Source organism: Cyprinodon tularosa, unplaced genomic scaffold (genome assembly GCF_016077235.1).
Source record: "Cyprinodon tularosa strain WSP-4 unplaced genomic scaffold, ASM1607723v1 ctg669, whole genome shotgun sequence".
Lineage (NCBI taxonomy): Eukaryota > Metazoa > Chordata > Actinopteri > Cyprinodontiformes > Cyprinodontidae > Cyprinodon > Cyprinodon tularosa.
Genome location: NW_024039417.1, coordinates 68,236 through 86,925, shown reverse-complemented (window position 1 = coordinate 86,925; position 18,690 = coordinate 68,236). Strand labels below are relative to the sequence as shown.

The 18,690-nt window shown below is 40.8% G+C and overlaps 1 protein-coding gene across 14 annotated transcripts in view; it reads left to right on the top strand.

The window, feature by feature from the left end:
* Nucleotides 1–18,690, top strand: part of ubr5 (ubiquitin protein ligase E3 component n-recognin 5) — a 70,396-nt gene that overhangs the window by 27,805 nt on the left and 23,901 nt on the right. For 7 of the 14 annotated variants that reach the window (XM_038267293.1, XM_038267296.1, XM_038267306.1 and 4 more), the window contains exons 16-37: nucleotides 146–258; nucleotides 2,570–2,716; nucleotides 2,805–2,916; nucleotides 4,641–4,795; nucleotides 4,875–5,072; nucleotides 5,177–5,387; nucleotides 5,552–5,693; nucleotides 5,804–5,955; nucleotides 6,059–6,154; nucleotides 12,071–12,194; nucleotides 12,317–12,414; nucleotides 12,698–12,855; nucleotides 12,945–13,036; nucleotides 13,134–13,280; nucleotides 13,835–13,953; nucleotides 14,362–14,488; nucleotides 15,116–15,245; nucleotides 16,093–16,253; nucleotides 16,371–16,610; nucleotides 16,749–16,872; nucleotides 17,017–17,128; nucleotides 17,290–17,421. In XM_038267293.1, the coding sequence (XP_038123221.1) occupies nucleotides 146–258; nucleotides 2,570–2,716; nucleotides 2,805–2,916; nucleotides 4,641–4,795; nucleotides 4,875–5,072; nucleotides 5,177–5,387; nucleotides 5,552–5,693; nucleotides 5,804–5,955; nucleotides 6,059–6,154; nucleotides 12,071–12,194; nucleotides 12,317–12,414; nucleotides 12,698–12,855; nucleotides 12,945–13,036; nucleotides 13,134–13,280; nucleotides 13,835–13,953; nucleotides 14,362–14,488; nucleotides 15,116–15,245; nucleotides 16,093–16,253; nucleotides 16,371–16,610; nucleotides 16,749–16,872; nucleotides 17,017–17,128; nucleotides 17,290–17,421 (3,090 nt within the window). The remainder of the gene's footprint in view (nucleotides 1–145; nucleotides 259–2,569; nucleotides 2,717–2,804; nucleotides 2,917–4,640; nucleotides 4,796–4,874; nucleotides 5,073–5,176; nucleotides 5,388–5,551; nucleotides 5,694–5,803; nucleotides 5,956–6,058; nucleotides 6,155–12,070; nucleotides 12,195–12,316; nucleotides 12,415–12,697; nucleotides 12,856–12,944; nucleotides 13,037–13,133; nucleotides 13,281–13,834; nucleotides 13,954–14,361; nucleotides 14,489–15,115; nucleotides 15,246–16,092; nucleotides 16,254–16,370; nucleotides 16,611–16,748; nucleotides 16,873–17,016; nucleotides 17,129–17,289; nucleotides 17,422–18,690) is intronic. The other 7 variants (XM_038267307.1, XM_038267299.1, XM_038267304.1 and 4 more) reach the window with 2 other exon arrangements.

Below are 18,690 nucleotides of genomic sequence, written 5' to 3'. Positions count from 1 at the left end.
AGGTAACAGGAGGGAACAAGTAGGGGATGGAGGAGTGCTTGATCTGGCATCGCATCCAGTTACACAGATTTAAAACACACATTAAAGTATAGATTTCAAAATGTGCTTTGAAAAAATACTAAAAGTTCACCATGTGTGTTCTCAGAGCGCAGACGTTCAACCCCAGCTCCAAAAGAGGAAGAAAAAGTGAACGAAGAACAGTGGCCTCTCAGGGAGGTGGTCTTTGTGGAAGATGTTAAAAATGTTCCTGTTGGAAAGGTGGGTGTGTCTGAAAACTCAGGATTCATTAACTCCTCTATGGTTTGAAATTTAATAAGCGTTGTGTGATTGTTGGAGTCTGGACTTATGTCAGTGATCAAAACACGGAGAATCTGGAGAAACAATTACAAAAATCCGTATTATTGGTTTGTTTTGGGGAGTAGTAGGGCCTGACACTAGACTAGCTCTGAACCTCTAAATCAATCAAATATATATTTTTTTGTGTGAATCTTATAAAAGATGCTTTTAATAATTTAACATTTTTTAATAAAATAGCATTTTAAATAAAAAACATAATTTCTCTTTTTAAATGAATTACAAATGTGTACAATATATAAATAAATGTACGTGTCATTTTTATAAATATTTAAAATAAATAAATTGACGATTAAAATTGTCAATATATACAAATTTATATGTTAGTAAATACAGGTGCTGGTCATAAAATTAGAATATCATGAAAAAGTAAATTGATTTCAGTAATTCCATTTAAAAAGTGAAACTTGTATATTATATTCATACATTACATACAAACTCATATATTTCAGATGTTTATTTTGTTTAATTTTGATGATTACAAATGACAACAAATGAAAATCTCAAATTCATCATATCAGAAAATTAGAATATTGTGAAAAGGTTCAAAATTCAGCTAATTAACTCAAACCACCTGCAAAAGCCTTTAAATGGTCTTTCAGTCTAGTTCTATAGGCTACACAATCATGGGGAAGACTGCTGACTTGACAGTTGTCCAAAAGACGACCATCGACACCTTGCACATGGAGGGCAAGACACAAAAGGTCATCGCTAAAGAGGCTGGCTGTTCACAGAGCTCAGTGTCCAAGCACATTAATAGAGAGGCGAAGGGAAGGAAAAGATGTGGTCGAAAAAAGTGTACAAGCAAGAGAGATAACCGCACCCTGGAGAGGATTGTGAAACAAAACCCCTTCAAAAATGTGGGGGAGATTCACAAAGAGTGGACTGCAGCTGGAGTGAGTGCTTCAAGAACCACCACACACAGACGTATGAAAGACATGGCTTTCTGCTGTCGCATTCCTTGTGTCAAGCCACTCTTGAACCACAGACAGCGTCAGAAGCGTCTAAAGAGAAACAGGACTGGACTGCTGGTGAGTGGTCCAAAGTCATGTTCTCTGATGAAAGTAAATTTTGCATTTCCTTTGGAAATCAAGGTCCCAGAGTCTGGAGGAAAAGAAGAGAGGCACTTCATCCACGTTGCTTGAAGTCCAGTGTAAAGTTTCCACAGTCAGTGATGGTTTGGGGTGCCATGTCATCTGCTGGTGTTGGTCCATTGTGTTTTCTGAGGTCCAGGGTCAACGCAGCCACATACCAGGAAGTTTTAGAGCACTTCATGCTTCCTGCAGCTGACCAACTTTTTGGAGATGCAGATTTCATTTTCCAACAGGACTTGGCACCTGCACACAGTGCCAAAGCTACCAGTACCTGGTTGAAGGACCATGGTATCCCTGTTCTTAATTGGCCAGCAAACTCTCCTGACCTTAACCCCATAGAAAATCTATGGGGTATTGTGAAGAAGAAGATGCAATACACCAGACCCAACAATTCAGAAGAGCTAAAAGCCACTATTAGAGCAACCTGGGCTATCATAACACCTGAGCAGTGCCACAGACTGATCGACTCCATGCCACGCCGCATTGCTGCAGTAATACAGGCCAAAGGAGGCCCAACTAAATACTGAGTGCTGTACATGCTCATACTTTTCATGTTCATACTTTTCAGTTGGCCAACATTTCTATAAATCCTTTGTTTTTATTGGTCTTCAGTAATATTCTAATTTTCTGATATGATGAATTTGAGATTTTCATTTGTTGTCATTTGTAATCATCAAAATTAAACAAAACATCTGAAATATATGAGTTTGTATGTAATGTATGAATATAATATACAAGTTTCACTTTTTAAATGGAATTACTGAAATCAATCTACTTTTTCATGATATTCTAATTTTATGACCAGCACCTGTAGATAAAGCTTGAAAAAATGCATGCTTCGAAAATAAATGATTACATCCAAATTATTTATCTTGAAATATATGACTAAACAAATTACAAAACAGACTACAAAAATATATGTATTTAGGTTGATTTAATAGATTTCATATTGTTTTTTTTTTTAATGGATATTTATTAATAGTTTATTAATTAGGTTATTAATTGGTTTTGAAAAATCTCTTTATGGACTCCTGGATAACAGAAAAAAAGATGAGTATTTAATGCAACTATTTTAATGTTTTAAGTCTTTCTATGATTAATTTTAATATGAATCCACCCAGGTGTTGAAGGTGGACGGCGCCTACGTGGCTGTGAAGTTTCCTGGAACATCGAGTAGCATGACGAACCAAAGTGCTGCTCCTCCTCCGGACTCCGATCCGTCCTCACTGTTACAGGACTGTAGGCTCCTCAGAATAGATGAGCTGCAGGTATACGCTTCGTTTCTGCAGCATTGAACTCTCTGGCTTACAGGGATGTTCGTATTTAGCGGATTTACCTTCTCTGTCGACACTACAGGTGGTCAAAACTGGTGGGACTCCAAAAGTTCCCGATTGCTTCCAGCGAACTCCCAAGAAGCTCTGTATCCCAGAGAAGGCTGAAATTCTGGCTGTGAATGTTGACTCCAAAGGTGAGCCTCATCTGTTTATTTATTGAATTTATTTTGTCGAACTTCAAGAACCTCCAGCTGCCCCAAGTTATGGAGGCAAAAAATATCTGATAGTTATCTAGCCGTTAAACCAATAACTGATATGTTTCAATTTCCTTTGGACGCCATTTAAAAAAGAGACGTCCTCTCTAACATTTTTACATGCCCATACAATTGCTGCGTCTCCAAACTCGTCTAGGCTCCCAGCCCAAAACGTATCAACCCCATCAAGATGGAAAAAAACATCAGTGATTACTTATGAAAAAGAAACGATGCTGTTACAGAAGAATGGTACTGCAGCTCGCTCTGTAGCGGGATTGACCAATCTGCTCTTCTCAACCTTCACTCGGTTCAAAATGGGCAACATGAACACAACGCATCAATTTTCTGCTCCCTCCAGTCTGCCTGTCTTTTCCTTTTTGACATTGTTGTTTAAGATTTACATTTTAGTTTTTACATCTCTAAATAGAATGCCACCACATTATCCCAATAATATCCCAGATAGCTCCCAAGCAGGGCTTCATCTGCTGATTATTTTAGTTTAATTTATGAATTGCTCTAATATAAAATATATATATATATATATAAAATACTTGTTTATTTACATGCAATTGTATATTAAAAGTAATAAATTTTTTTATGAAATATAATTTTATATTTTATGTGTTTATGGTGTGTATTTAAAAAATGTAATGCTGGGCTTACACTATACGATTTTTGTTGCCCTTTTTTAGGGCGACTTTCCAGTCGTGCGAGAATTTTCCGATCGGGCCCACTTTCAGCCTGATCGTGCATTGTGTTGTGTACAGGGGGTAACGAGGGGTGATCAGCCTCTCACGACCACCTTCTGATCAGGAATTGTGACATCGGGATAAAATCAAACATGTTTGATATTCAGTCAGCCATTTGTGGGCAAATCGCTCAGTGGGCCATGCTTCTGTGTTTACATCTTCTTCCTCTCAAATGTAAACACAGAAGCATGGAGGGGGTGCGAGTGAATTGGAGTTCTTTCTGTAAAACTGACAGACCGTAGTAGCCACGTTTGCTCAGCCATGTCTTTGTCCAAATACGTTGTTGCCTTTTCTTTTTAGGACTTTCAGCACAGCATTGCACAAATTGCCAAGGCAGCCATTTTACTCTAGTGACGTTCATATTCCTCTTCTACTGGTTTGGCTTCCGGATAGACGAGTCCGAGTAGCGCCATCTCACTGCGGAGCAGTGGTTTTCAGACGTACAGTGTGAGCAGGTAGATAGCATCAGAGCGCCAGGTTGTACAGTGTCAGAACATACATTGTGAGGTGTGAACTCAAACTGTACGACGAAATCGACGCATGCTGTAGATACGTGCGTCGCTTAAAAAAAAAAAATCACACAGACTGTACCCGGATTTAATAACTGCTGTCAGTAGGTTATTATTAAGGTTCCCTCTCTCTGCTGGAACTTAAAACGATTTTAAACCTCTTCATAAAACAAAATTTATTTAACTTGCTTTTGACTAACAGGCGTTTGTGTTTTATGTTTTATCTTTATTTGCAGCTTTTACCTGTTTTTTTGATTATAAATGAGGAATATGATGAAAGATATGTCAATGCAGATAAATTAGGGCATCCCTTGAATAAATAACCAGTCAGTCACTCCATTTCTTTTGTTCTTGTTTAACTATTTGTAGATATGAATCTTTTTTTTTTTTTTTTCCCCTCTTCCAGGAGTCCATGCAGTTCTAAAGACCGGTAACTGGGTAAGGTACTGTATCTTTGACCTGGCCACAGGCAAAGCTGAGCAGGAGAATAACTTTCCTACAAGCAACCTGGCCTTTCTGGGGCAGAATGAGAGCAATGTGGCGATTTTTACTGCCGGGCAGGTAAGATGGCCTCCTGAACAGCTGCAGATTTTCTTCAGTGATATCTGAGCTGTACAGTAATCTGTCATTTCCTCCCCAGGAGTCTCCCATCATCCTTCGGGATGGGAATGGCACACTCTACCCTATGGCTAAAGACTGCATGGGTGGAATCCGGGATCCTGATTGGTTGGACCTGCCTCCCATAAACAGCCTGGGGATGGGGGTTCACTCTCTGGTCAATCTGCCGTCTAACTCCACCATTAAAAAGAAAGCTGCTATAATTATTATGGCTGTTGAGGTAAATATGCCCCTTTTAAAAAGATGGCACTTCTGATATTTAGTAGAACAAGGTTCTTTCTATAATTCAGAGACATTTACACACATCTTAAATGAACCTTGCAGAAACAGACGCTGATGCAGCATGTCCTGCGCTGCGACTACGAGGCTTGTCGGCAGTACCTGATGAACCTGGAGCAGGCCTTCCTTCTGGATCAGGGCAGCCAGAGCCTCGGAGCACTTCTGGGTCATCGATGTGACGGAAACCGTAACATCCTCCATGCTGCTGTTTCCGTCTGCTTCCCCGTTAGCAACAAAGAGACCAAAGAGGAGGAAGGTAAACCTTTGCCACTTTGATTCTAACGTGTATATATGTTAGCTTAGTCTTTTAATTAGCATTTTCATCAGACTATTTGATTGAGAAATTGCAAACTTTGACACTTTTAAATTAGAATGTCTGCTCACATTACATCCTTCTGATTTTTATTATTTTTAATAAAGTTTTTTGCTTTTCAGAAGCTGAAAGGTCAGAGCGAAACACGTTTGCAGAGCGTCTTTCTGCTGTAGAAGCAATCGCCAACGCCATTTCTGTGGTGTCCAGCAACAGCTCTGGAAACCGGACCGGCTCCTCCAGTAGCAGAGGGTCAGTTACCACATCGATGGAAGGAGTCCCTCCTCCCAAACCTTAAATATTTTGTAAAGATTATAGCGAAAACACAGAAATGCTGATTTTATGTGGGGTTTTGCCGATAGGCTTCGATTAAGGGAGATGATGCGGAGGTCTCTCAGAGCGGCCGGTCTGGGCCGCCATGAATCTGGTCCAACATCCAGTGACCATCAGGATCCTGTCTCCCCACCCATTGCCCCGCCCAGTTGGGTCCCAGACCCTCCACCAATGGACCCTGGTGAGTGCATAAAAAAAAAAAAAAAAAAAAAAAAAAAAAAAATCAGATGACATTGCGTTAAAGGTTGAACCAATCAATTAAGGCGGCTTCTTCTCTTCCACAGATGGTGACATTGATTTCATCCTAGCACCAGCAGTTGGTTCACTCACCACAGCATCCTCTGGTTCTAACCAGGGCCCCAGCACTTCCACCATACCAGGTTTGTTACTTCCTATATAAAAACAAGCAGACCTTTAAAGGAGAACTGGTGGTTAATGTTGATCAGGCTTCTTTTAAACTTTTAAACTCACTTTTAAATGCTTATGGAAACTCTTCCTTCATTTTCCAAGGGAGAGAATGCAGAGGTTTTCATTTTGATTTTTATAAATTTAAATGCCCCAGTTATTTCTCAAATCGCAAACAAATTTTAAAGATTTTACCAATGGTCCAACTTGTTTAGCTAATACATACCACATTTAAGAAGCTCTGGTTGAATGAGCTTGTCTAATTTGAGGGTGTTACTACCGTATTTTCACGACCATAAGGTGCGTACTAAAAGGCGCAGTCTCAGTTATGTGTCCCATTTCTGTATTTAACACACACATAAGGCGCACCGGACTATAGGGCGCATTTTTTATATACAGGTACATGTCCTCTACTACATTTAAATAGTTCTACTGCGTATTTTAAAAATACAGCGGGCCCAAAACTGAGTATGACTGTGCTTTATTCATGTATTTATTACAAAGTATTAATCAAACCTGCGTGCTGGCCGTGAGACAGACACATCGCAGATGACGCAGCGCTGTGATTACTCCTAAATTAACTTAAAATCCTGAAACCTGCCGACGGAATATGTTCGCTTTTGTTGCCGGTATCCTGGTGCCTGCACTGGAAATTATTTAGATGAAAAACACCTGCCAGCCGCCGTGTGAGGCTGCTGTTGAAGGGATTTCTGCTGTCGGTGCACCGCTGGTATGTGGGGGTCTGAGCGCCTCCGACAGAAATAGATAATCTGGATGAACTGACTGCAATTAAGTTTTCAGGTGGCCTTTCTCACTTAAAAACTTATTAAAACTACTTTATTCCCACTGATCACAGCAAATATAGCTGCAAGATTTAGATTATTTAGATGAAAAAACACCTGCCAGCCACCGCGGTGAAGAGGAGGAGACCCGCCCAGAGGCTGCTGTTGAAATAAGTTTTCAGGTAGAAAAATAGAGCGGGAGCAAAACTGAGTATGATTGTGCTTTATTCATGTATTTATTACAAAGTATTAATCGAACCCGTCAAAGTCATCCTCCTCTGTTTCTGAATTAAACAGCTGCGCTAAATCAGACATGCCAATTTCCCCTTCTTCGCTGTCAGTCACTTTCCGTGCAGCGCAGCTCCTCAGAAATAATGCCGGCTTTTGCGAAAGCTTGAACAACAGAGCCAGCAGACACGTTAGTCCAAGCATCTACAATCCATCCGCAAACGGTGGCGTAACTTGCCCGGCGCTGCCTTCCACTTATCCTGAAACTGTGGTCTCCGTCTGTCATCCATCGCTCCCACGCCGCTCGCAGCCTTACTTTGAACGGCCGCTTCACACCGATGTCGAGCGGTTGAAGTTCCTTTGTCAGACCCCCGGGATAACGGCGAGCACAGCGTTTATTTGATTCACCTTTTTTTCACATCGGCTGTCAGATGGGCACGCAGCGATGGTGATGCGTGGAAAGAAGCACCTGTTCTCCTCACATACAGCTCCCAGATCAGCTTCTCTGATTGGTTGATGCGGCGCGTCCAGCAGCAAAACTTCAATTTTTCCACCTCGAGCAGCAGCAGCGCGTTGGCGGTGCGTCAGATGCTTAAACGCTCCTGACGTGCTGCACCTGCAGCTCAAAACGCGCTGCGGGACCTTTTGCTGCACCTATACGCGCGTCAACCATTGACTTTGCATGTAAACTCGCTGCTTCTGCTGCACCTGCTGGGTCCGGTTCACACCGATGTCGAGCGGTTGAACAGCGAGCACAGCGTTAATTTGTTTCCCCATGTTTTTCACATCAGCTGTGAGATGGGCACGCATGGAGTTACATATTAACAGCGATGGTGATGAGTGGAAAAAAAAACACCTGGTCTCCTTACATTCAGCCACTGTTTCATCATCTCCTCAATGAGGTGGTCTCAAAAGTCGCAGTTACAACACACATAAGGCGCACCGCACCATAGGGCGCACCGCACATTTTGAGGGAAAAAAAAGATGTTTAAGTGCGCCTTATAGTCGTGAAAATACGGTAATAACTGGAAGGTACTAAAGATATTACATTGGCTGTGTCGAAATGTCCACCATAACCCCTAAATACCTCCATCACTAGAGAGAGTGGGGACTAGATAGTGGACTTTGTTGTTCAATTCAGTTCAGGTTATTTACAGGTGCTGGTCATAAAATTAGAATATCATGAAAAAGTAGATTGATTTCAGTAATTCCATTTAAAAAGTGAAACTTGTATATTATATTCATACATTACATACAAACTCATATATTTCAGATGTTTATTTTGTTTAATTTTGATGATTACAAATGACAACAAATGAAAATCTCAAATTCATCATATCAGAAAATTAGAATATTGTGAAAAGGTTCAAAATTGATGGCCCCTGGTGCCACACTCTAATCAGCTAATTAACTCAAACCACGTGCAAAAGCCTTTAAATGGTCTTTCAGTCTAGTTCTATAGGCTACACAATCATGGGGAAGACTGCTGACTTGACAGTTGTCCAAAAGACGACCATCGACACCTTGCACAAGGAGGGCAAGACACAAAAGGTCATCGCTAAAGAGGCTGGCTGTTCACAGAGCTCAGTGTCCAAGCACATTAATAGAGAGGCGAAGGGAAGGAAAAGATGTGGTCGAAAAAAGTGTACAAGCAAGAGAGATAACCGCACCCTGGAGAGGATTGTGAAACAAAACCCATTCAAAAATGTGGGGGAGATTCACAAAGAGTGGACTGCAGCTGGAGTGAGTGCTTCAAGAACCACCATACACAGACGTATGAAAGACATGGGTTTCTGCTGTCGCATTCCTTGTGTCAAGCCACTCTTGAACCACAGACAGCGTCAGAAGCGTCTAAAGAGAAACAGGACTGGACTGCTGGTGAGTGGTCCAAAGTCATGTTCTCTGATGAAAGTAAATTTTGCATTTCCTTTGGAAATCAAGGTCCCAGAGTCTGGAGGAAAAGAAGAGAGGCACTTCATCCACGTTGCTTGAAGTCCAGTGTAAAGTTTCCACAGTCAGTGATGGTTTGGGGTGCCATGTCATCTGCTGGTGTTGGTCCATTGTGTTTTCTGAGGTCCAGGGTCAACGCAGCCACATACCAGGAAGTTTTAGAGCACTTCATGCTTCCTGCAGCTGACCAACTTTTTGGAGATGCAGATTTCATTTTCCAACAGGACTTGGCACCTGCACACAGTGCCAAAGCTACCAGTACCTGGTTGAAGGACCATGGTATCCCTGTTCTTAATTGGCCAGCAAACTCTCCTGACCTTAACCCCATAGAAAATCTATGGGGTATTGTGAAGAAGAAGATGCAATACACCAGACCCAACAATTCAGAAGAGCTAAAAGCCACTATTAGAGCAACCTGGGCTATCATAACACCTGAGCAGTGCCACAGACTGATCGACTCCATGCCACGCCGCATTGCTGCAGTAATACAGGCCAAAGGAGGCCCAACTAAATACTGAGTGCTGTACATGCTCATACTTTTCATGTTCATACTTTTCAGTTGGCCAACATTTCTATAAATCCTTTGTTTTTATTGGTCTTCAGTAATATTCTAATTTTCTGATATGATGAATTTGAGATTTTCATTTGTTGTCATTTGTAATCATCAAAATTAAACAAAACATCTGAAATATATGAGTTTGTATGTAATGTATGAATATAATATACAAGTTTCACTTTTTAAATGGAATTACTGAAATCAATCTACTTTTTCATGATATTCTAATTTTATGACCAGCACCTGTATATAGCAACAATTCACAACACACGTCATCTCAAGGCACCTTAACCAGATCTTACCGTCAAATTTATTCTGTTTTCTATCTAAGAAAAACCAGTTGATTGGATCGACTCATTGATTTGAATGCAATCCCTAAGCAATCACTAAGCATGCTTGTAGCGACAGTGGAGAGGAAAAACTCCCTTTTAACAGGAAAAAGCCTTCAGCAGAACCAGGCTCAGTGTGAGCAGCCATCTGCTGAGGCCGACTGGGGTTCAAGGAGACAGAAGCAAACATAGAAAAAGAAACGGAGATACAAAAGGCAACTGCCAACAAACTCCACAGTGGCCCCATTCAGACAACACACAGCCAGGTAGACGAGCTGCGAGCCAGCTCAGAGGATGAAGAGAGCACATCCAGCCAGTCACAGTCAGAGAAACAGGACTACACTGGAAAACAGGCCGATCTCCAACATCTAGAAACAAAGGTGTTGATGGCAGCAGCACAGCTGATATTTCTCTCCAGGATGGAGTCTCAGCCAAACAGGAACAGACCAGATGAAGCTACTATGAGAAAAAGCAGAACGTTAGAGATTGAACTAACAGATTCTGCAGAGTGGGAGAATAGAGATAGAATGATAAAAAAGGGATCAGTTAACTCAGATAACTGACCCTTCGGACAGATGATTACCACTTTTTGCTCCCTGTTGGTCACTTAACTCCTCCCCTCACGGTGCTGCTCCATCTTATTTGACAGCGGGCCGCTGTGACAGCAAATCCCATAAAGCAGGCATCCCCAAACTCGGTCCTCAAGGCCCCCTGTCCTGCGGGTTTTAGAGGTTTCTTTGCTTCAGCACAGCTGGTTATAATGATTGCAGTAGACCAAAAGCCTGTTAATCAGCTTTCAATTAAAATCAGCTGTGCTGGAGCAAGGAAACCTCTAAAACCTGCAGGACAGGGGGCCTTGAGGACCGAGTTTGGGGATGCCTGCCATAATGTATTCTGGGATATATCTTCTCGTCTAGTGATCATGAATGATCACAACTTTTCAAGTTGCATTGTGGGAAAATTTGAGTACACTTTTTCATCCTTTAGACCAGGGGTGGGCAATTCCAGTTCCTGGGGGCCGGTATCCTGCAACTTTTAGATGTGCCTTTGGTTCAACACACCTGAATCAAGTAATCAGATAATTGGGAGGACTCTGCAGGAACCGACTGCATACTGAGGAGGTAACTCAGCCATTTGATTCAGGTGTGTTGGACCAAGGATGGATCTAAAAGTTGCAGGATACTGGCCCCCAGGAACTGGAATTGCCCACCCCTGCTTTAGACGTTCAGAGACTTATTTAAAATGGCGTAACCACTATATAGTGCCCTATATAGGAATTAGGGTGGATATTCGGACGCAGCGATTGTTTTAAAGCAGCATTTCAATCTTTGAATCGAGTCAAGCTGAAAAAGGTCAGTTTAGGCAACTAGACATGAAGTGTTCTAGAAGACATTCAGCCTCATGTCTTCTAGAACAGTTGCCTAAACTGAACATTTCAAGCTGGACCATGACCTGGACCACTGAGAATCTTCGCAGATATTTCAACTCTAGTATTAGCCTGATTTATTATTACTAAATGATTTTTCAGGTCAATGTTTAGTACACGCTGTCCTTCTCAAAAACTCTCCTATGCAACTTTAGAGGCTCAGATCTGTAAATGAATGAGTCATGTGACCTTGGGCGCCACTCTACTGCAGTCTGAGCTCCTCGTAAACATGAGAGCTAAGCCAAAAGTTGTTAGCCAACAAACCAGACCTGACTCTTACCTGATCAGACATATTTCTGGTTCTCTGATAAAGGATTTAATCCAGAGGTCTGAATGTGGCCCTGAATTTGCCAGGAACTTCATAACGTAGAGCTTAGAGCAGATTCTGATAAAAATAGATTGGTCATTTCATTTTGCAACAGTGCAGAGCTATTGGTTGCTTTTAAGAAAGCTAAACCAGGAAGTTGCAAACGCCCCTAGTGGGTAAAAGTTAGTGTTACTTTAATTAGCCTGGTCAGTCTGAAGTATTGAACGCTGAAATATGAGGATAAATGAGTTGAAAATGGGAAGTTTTTCCTACATAAGCAGCACGTTTAAACTCCTGTTCTGTCTTTCTACAGGGCCGTCAACCGAGACATCTGCAGTGGAGTCTAAGGACAGGAAGGCCAATGCTCACCTTATTCTAAAGCTGATGTGTGATAGTGTTGTTCTCAGGCCACACCTATGGGACCTCCTCTCTGCAAAGTAGGATTTTTTTTAACCCGTATAAAATCCATGGGGTGATAAATGATCTCCTTGACAGCTGTTTGTTTTCCTGTACTGGTCTGTCTGATGTTCTTACCTGTGTTACTGTGCCTGTTTGACAGGGATGCCAGAGGAATGACACCTTTCATGCTGGCTGTCAGCGGAAGAGCCTACCCTGCTGCCATTACTGTGCTGGAAGCAGCTCAGAAAATAGCCAAGAGTGAGTCAGTGATTTAATGTTTGTCATTTAAAAAGGAAAGATCTCATAGCGGTAGTAGTTCTCTGCATACTTGCCCAGGTGTGTGTGTGTTGTATTCATACCACAATAGCGAAAGCACATTGCCTTCCAGATATAACTGCTGCAGGAGTAAAAGCAGATTTTGTGTAATAGCGATGACATCACTATGATTTAATGTTAAGGGATTTTTATGGCAGTAATGGAAAATTTTTAGTCTGTATGTTGGGTGTATGTTCTTACTTCCTATCTTTTGCATTGAGCACAGTGGGTGACACAGGCATGGGGGAGAAAGAGGACGCAGATTCTATGTTCATGGAAATGATTTGCCCGTCTGGAACCAACCCAGATGATTCTCCACTCTATGTCCTCTGCTGCAATGACACCTGCAGTTTCACCTGGACTGGAGCTGAGCACATTAACCAGGTCAGCTGCTGCCAGTGGGTTACCAGGGAGCCACTTCCTGCTCCTGTTTGAACTGAACATTTGGCTTATTCAGAGTTTTGTGTTTTTAGGACATATTTGAGTGTCGAACTTGTGGCCTACTTGATTCGCTCTGCTGCTGCACCGAGTGTGCAAGGGTGTGCCACAAAGGACACGACTGCAAGTAAGTGTCTTTCATTTCAGCTTTGTTGGGACGTGAACATTTTTTTTTTTTTTTTGTTGCTCCTATCTTCATTGTGTGACTTCTTCTTTTTCCTCAGGTTGAAAAGGACTTCTCCTACAGCTTACTGTGATTGCTGGGAGAAATGCAAATGCAAAACACTAATAGCTGGCCAGAAGGCTGCTCGCCTTGATTTGCTTTACAGACTTCTAACAACAACAAACCTGGTCACTACACCAAACAGCAGGTCAGCCTCCTTTTTATTATGCTCTAGGTACAGATAGGGATGTAAACAAATAATTCAACTTAATATTTTAGTTAAATATAGTGAAAATGGCTAAACATACCTTTTGATACAAACCCTCAAAAACAGACAATGCATCTTAGCTTATAAACTAAAATAAAAGGAAATTTATGAGCATTTTTAAAATTGCAGCTTTTTCATACTAAGAATATTCGCAACATTCAGTGGAAACTTGGCTAATAAAGATAACTGTCAGGTGGACAGAAGGTCTTTTAGTTTTCAACAGTTAAGCTGGAAAATATCCAGATCCACTGGCCAGCTGAGTTCTTGGTACATCCTGTAGGATTAACAGGATTTAAAACCTACAAAGGACTCAGCTAGTTCTTAGTTAGCTGAACTGGCTAGCTTAAGTCAGGCTAAATATCTTTGCTGTATTTAGTGCTGTTGAAACCCATTCTTTAGTTCCATTTTGGGGTTTTTTTTGTTGATTTTTTCTTTTTCACCTCATTGCTCATATTGGATTCAAGATGTAGAAACCTTTCTGATTTTTCTTGCAGAGGCGAGCATATATTACTGTTCCTGGTTCAAACTGTTGCCAGGCAGAGTGTCGAGCACTGTCAGTACAGGCCACCGCGCATCAGAGAAGACAGGAACCGTAAAGCTCCAAATGCAGAAGGTAAATCTCCTCTTTACACGTCAAAACCGAGCTAGACATGGGCAAAAATGTCTTAAATTAAGTGTATTTACTATTAATTTGAGTAGGAAAATTAGATGATTTGCCAATGGAATGAGTCTTTTTACTCTTTAAATAAAATTAGTAGATAATATGCACTTGAAATAAGACAAGGCAATTGTTTTTTCTTATTTAAAATGTAAATTGTTTTGTTCCATTGGCAATGTGTCAGACTTACCTCCTCAATTCAAGAAAAGATTCGCTTATTGCAAGAAAAAAATAATGACATTTGGATTTCAATTTTTTGCAGTGTAAAGTTTCATTATCTGTTGACAGATCAGTGCTGACTGCTTTAACCTGTACTTGTTTTAGGATTATTTCTCTAAAGCAGACATTTTATTCTTCTTTTAGACTCTGATATGCCAGACCATGACCTGGAACCTCCCCGCTTTGCTCAGCTGGCTCTGGAGAGGGTCCTACAGGACTGGAATGCCCTCAAATCTATGATTATGTTCGGTTCTCAGGAAAACAAAGACCCGTATGTATTTGATCAGAGTTTCTAGAGAGAATCAGCCGGTTTGAAAAGGATTTGATTAGCAAAATACTGAAACATTGTTCATTAGATACGCCTGCAAACAAACTTTTATCTTTTTTCTTCTATAGGTTAGCAAAGTTCCTAAGCATGTTAAATGCTAATCTGATTACAAATGAAATGCAGATTAATTGTTTATGGATACAAGAGTGAATGAAGCATTAGATTGCAAATAGAATATGTTAATAGTTTGTTCATTTTTGATATTTCTGTTTTTATACAGTAAGCAAATAGGTTCCTATTTTTGTTAAATGAGTAAATTCAGCATTAGTTTATAAATTAAATAACTTCTGATAAGCTGAATAAAAGCTTTTTTGTTCTCTTGAAATATTCTCCTTCAGAAATCAAATGCATTTTCACCTTTTAATTCATTTAAGTGATTTTATTTTTCTATTCTCAGGTTAATTAATAAGACGATAGTTATACGATACCATTTTGATTGTTTTCTAAGTGTATTAAGCAACATATTCCAAATAAAAATGCCATAGCTTTAAATTCAGTCAAGTCTTTTACGTTGTTTTGGTTTAAGGTAATTGTGAAGAACAGATCATTGATTTTTTTGGTGTGTTTTAGTCTCAGTGCCAGCAGCAGAATCGCCCACCTCCTGCCTGAAGAACAGGTGTACTTGAACCAGCAGAGTGGCACCATCCGCCTCGACTGTTTCACCCACTGCCTCATTGTGAAGTGTGCTCCTGACATCACCGTAAGTTCCGTTAGTCTTGAAGTAAAAATCAAGCTGTCCTTTCTTCTTTCCTCTTCCCTTCTCTGTTAGATGCAGCCATCTCTATATCTGCCCTCTCTGTATCCCTGTTGTCTTGGGCTCCTTTAGATATTCTAGTCCCCACTTTGCTCTGTAGAGCGAGTCTGGGGCCTCTCACACCTGCTATTAAGCTTATTCTCCTTAAGAATCCCTGTAAACCCATTATACACATGCATGTAAACCACAACCATTTAGATCCAGGTGTCCATGAATACACAGGAATACCAAATACTAATCCGCTGCTATAGATGAATACCACTCTGAACACTATTATGTAATCATCATTGGTTTTGCTGATACTGAGTTGATGTCTATGGGATACTCGCTGTTCTTGTCACTAGTGTTTTTAGTTTTTTCCTTTTCGGTTTTCTTCCCCCCTTGTTTGATGCAGTTAAGAAAGCAGAATTCTAGGAGCTACAGCATTTTTTTTCTCTTTGCTCTATCTTTCTCTCTCTTCCCTTAATTCTTATCCCATCTTCCTTTATCATCTCTCTTTTCATCTCTGTGTCCATAGAATTGTACTCCCTAAACCTTTTCTGATAAATCTCCATATATAAATACCAAGCAGAAACCTTTTGGCAGCAACCACAGTTGTCTAGTGGTGAAAGCAAATCTGTTGGGTTATTATCTAGCAGCTCTGGAATATCAAATATTTATAGGTAAAGCAGGACGTTGGGTAGAAAAAAAATCAAGCTATCCTATACTTTTAAGTTTGTTTTGTTAAATGCAAAAGGTTAAATTTATTTATTTTCCAAATGTGCGTCTTCTAAACTGACCCCCCTCTTATTAGTTCATAGACACGCTACTGGGAACTCTGGTGAAGGAGCTGCAGAACAAGTATACACCGGGCAGGAGAGAGGAGGCGGTAGCTGTTACTAGAAGGTTTCTGCGCTCTGTTGCTCGGGTGTTTGTCATCCTCAGCGTAGAGATGGCTTCCTCGAAAAAGAAAAAGTAAGATTCAGTTTTGCTTTACCCAAAAGATCCCTAAGAAATGATTTTCCATCTTTCTGGCTACATTTTATGCACCAGTTAAACTGGAGTTTCTTCATTTTAATGTCTTCCCCACAGCAACTTCATCCCGCAGCCCATCGGGAAATGCCGGCGTGTTTTCCAGGCTCTGCTTCCCTATGCTGTGGAGGAGCTGTGCAACGTCGCAGAGTCGCTGATCGTCCCGGTGAGGATGGGGATAGCCAGGCCTACGGCTCCTTTTACTCTGGCCAGCACCAGCATAGATGCAGTACAGGGCAGCGAGGAGCTTTTCTCCGTGGAGCCGCTTCCTCCGAGACCTTCGCCGGACCAATCCAGCAGGTGGGCTAAAGGTCATGAAAATCTGGATGTATTATGTTTCATTGCTGTTTATTTCTGTGAACCTTCAAGGAGAGGATAATGCTGTGACTTTTTCTTATTGCTGCAACTTAGATCGTTTTATTTTTTTTATCTTTTCAGCTCCATCCAAACAGTTGCTTCTTATATCATTAGGAACCCTCAGCCCAGACGGAGCAGCCAGTCTCAGCCCGTCAGAGGAAGAGACGAGGAGCAGGATGACATCGTGTCAGCAGATGTAGAAGAGGTTTGTCGCTGTGTTTATTAACAAAGGAAACAAAATTAACAATTAACAAGGAGAAAAAAAAATCACTGCCTTTTTTCTTTACTTTTTGTTTCTTCCTGATGTGCTTGTGTTTATTTCTCACATGATCTGTGATTTGTTTCGTAGGTTGAAGTTGTGGAAGGAGTTGCTGGGGAGGAAGACCATCATGATGACCAGGAGGAGCAGGGTGAGGAAAATGCTGAAACTGAAGGTCAGCATGATGAGCATGATGAAGATGGTGAGTGAAGTGGTGTTTTTTTTTTTGTTTTTTTCTTTATAAATAAAATTGCATTGTTAAAACTAGTTTTTAATCCTTGGAGGGGGGTGAAAAGAAAATCTATGATGTCATCCCAGTAAGCTTTACAGGAAGCGTCACTTGGTCTTTTTCTCTGCTTCCAGGAAGCGACATGGAGCTGGACCTGCTGGCAGCCGCTGAGACGGAGAGCGACAGCGAAAGTAACCACAGCAATCAGGACAACGCCAGCGGCCGCAGGAGCGTCGTCACGGCAGCGACTGCCGGCTCTGAAGCAGGTTGATCAGCAGCTCTGTTTAAATATCTTACTTAACAACTAATAAAAGATTTAAATTTAAAAGAATAGGTTAGATTTTTGAGGCTTTGTTAAAAGTTTTAAGTAGATATTTCCTTCCTGCAGTAGATGACCTCTCAGCATAAATCCAGATGAGAGATATTACAGACGCTGAAGCTGAGGGCTAGGCTGAGAAGGCCCAAAAATCAAACAGGGCTGTTACCTTCATATAGCCCGGCATACACTGTATTTATCTTGCCTTTTTCGGGCAGATTCTTCAGTTGTGCGAGAACTTTTCGATCAGGCCGACTTTCGGCTCTTATTGAGGGTTTCCGCCCCGCTGCGATCCAGACCTCCTGCGCAAAGCAAAGCCTACAGCATCCGCTGTTCCTCCCGTCTTGCTCTGCTGAGACTTCCTCCGAGCTCAAGGAGAGCATGCGTGATATTATGATTAAATTCACGAGCAAAACATGTCAAAATGAAAGCTTAATTTAATATGACATATTAAAAAAAATCCCCACTATCATCCAGCCAGCATATGCTCAGTTTCTGCCCAAATACTTTTTGTTTTGTTGTGGATTTTTGTAACAGGGATAATTGGGATCATACAGGTTTTATATGAGCTATGTTTGTTCTCTGCTTCCAAACTCAGCATCTCTTCATCCATACCTGAATGAGAAGTTCCTTTTGAAGTTGTGAGAGGCGCTCTTGGGGATTTTGACTGGATTTGATGAAACTTTTAAGCCTCTTAGTAATATAAAATAAATATTTTGATCGAGATGAGAAATCTGCTTCCTGGTATGTTGAAGTACCAATAGTTTGCATCCAATCATTTAAACAAACGGTCTTAGTTTTTGGGAATATATAAGCTCACGAATCAGCCTGGAATGGCTTAAGAATGGCTTTGTCTCCATTCAAACCCAGGTTTAAAGCCGTGCAGGGCAGCATAAAGGCCACTGCCCTCATTAAGCCATAGAAAAGAAAAGAAAAAAAAAACAGTCAGTTCAGATGTTTTATAAAATATGAGTCAGGAAATTATCTATATACCAAACTGGACGCTTGTTCTCTACGTAAAAAAACACTTTAGATTTTAAAATGGAAAAAATTTCTATTTATTTATTTTTTTTAATATATTTTTTATTTAAAAATTCTATGTATAACATGGATGCATAAAAAACTAATTTTATTCCAGTGTTAAATTCTGTTTAACAGATTATAATTAAAAATGTCTCCGGACCTTTGCTGGTTGAAGATTTTCTTTATACGGACCCCG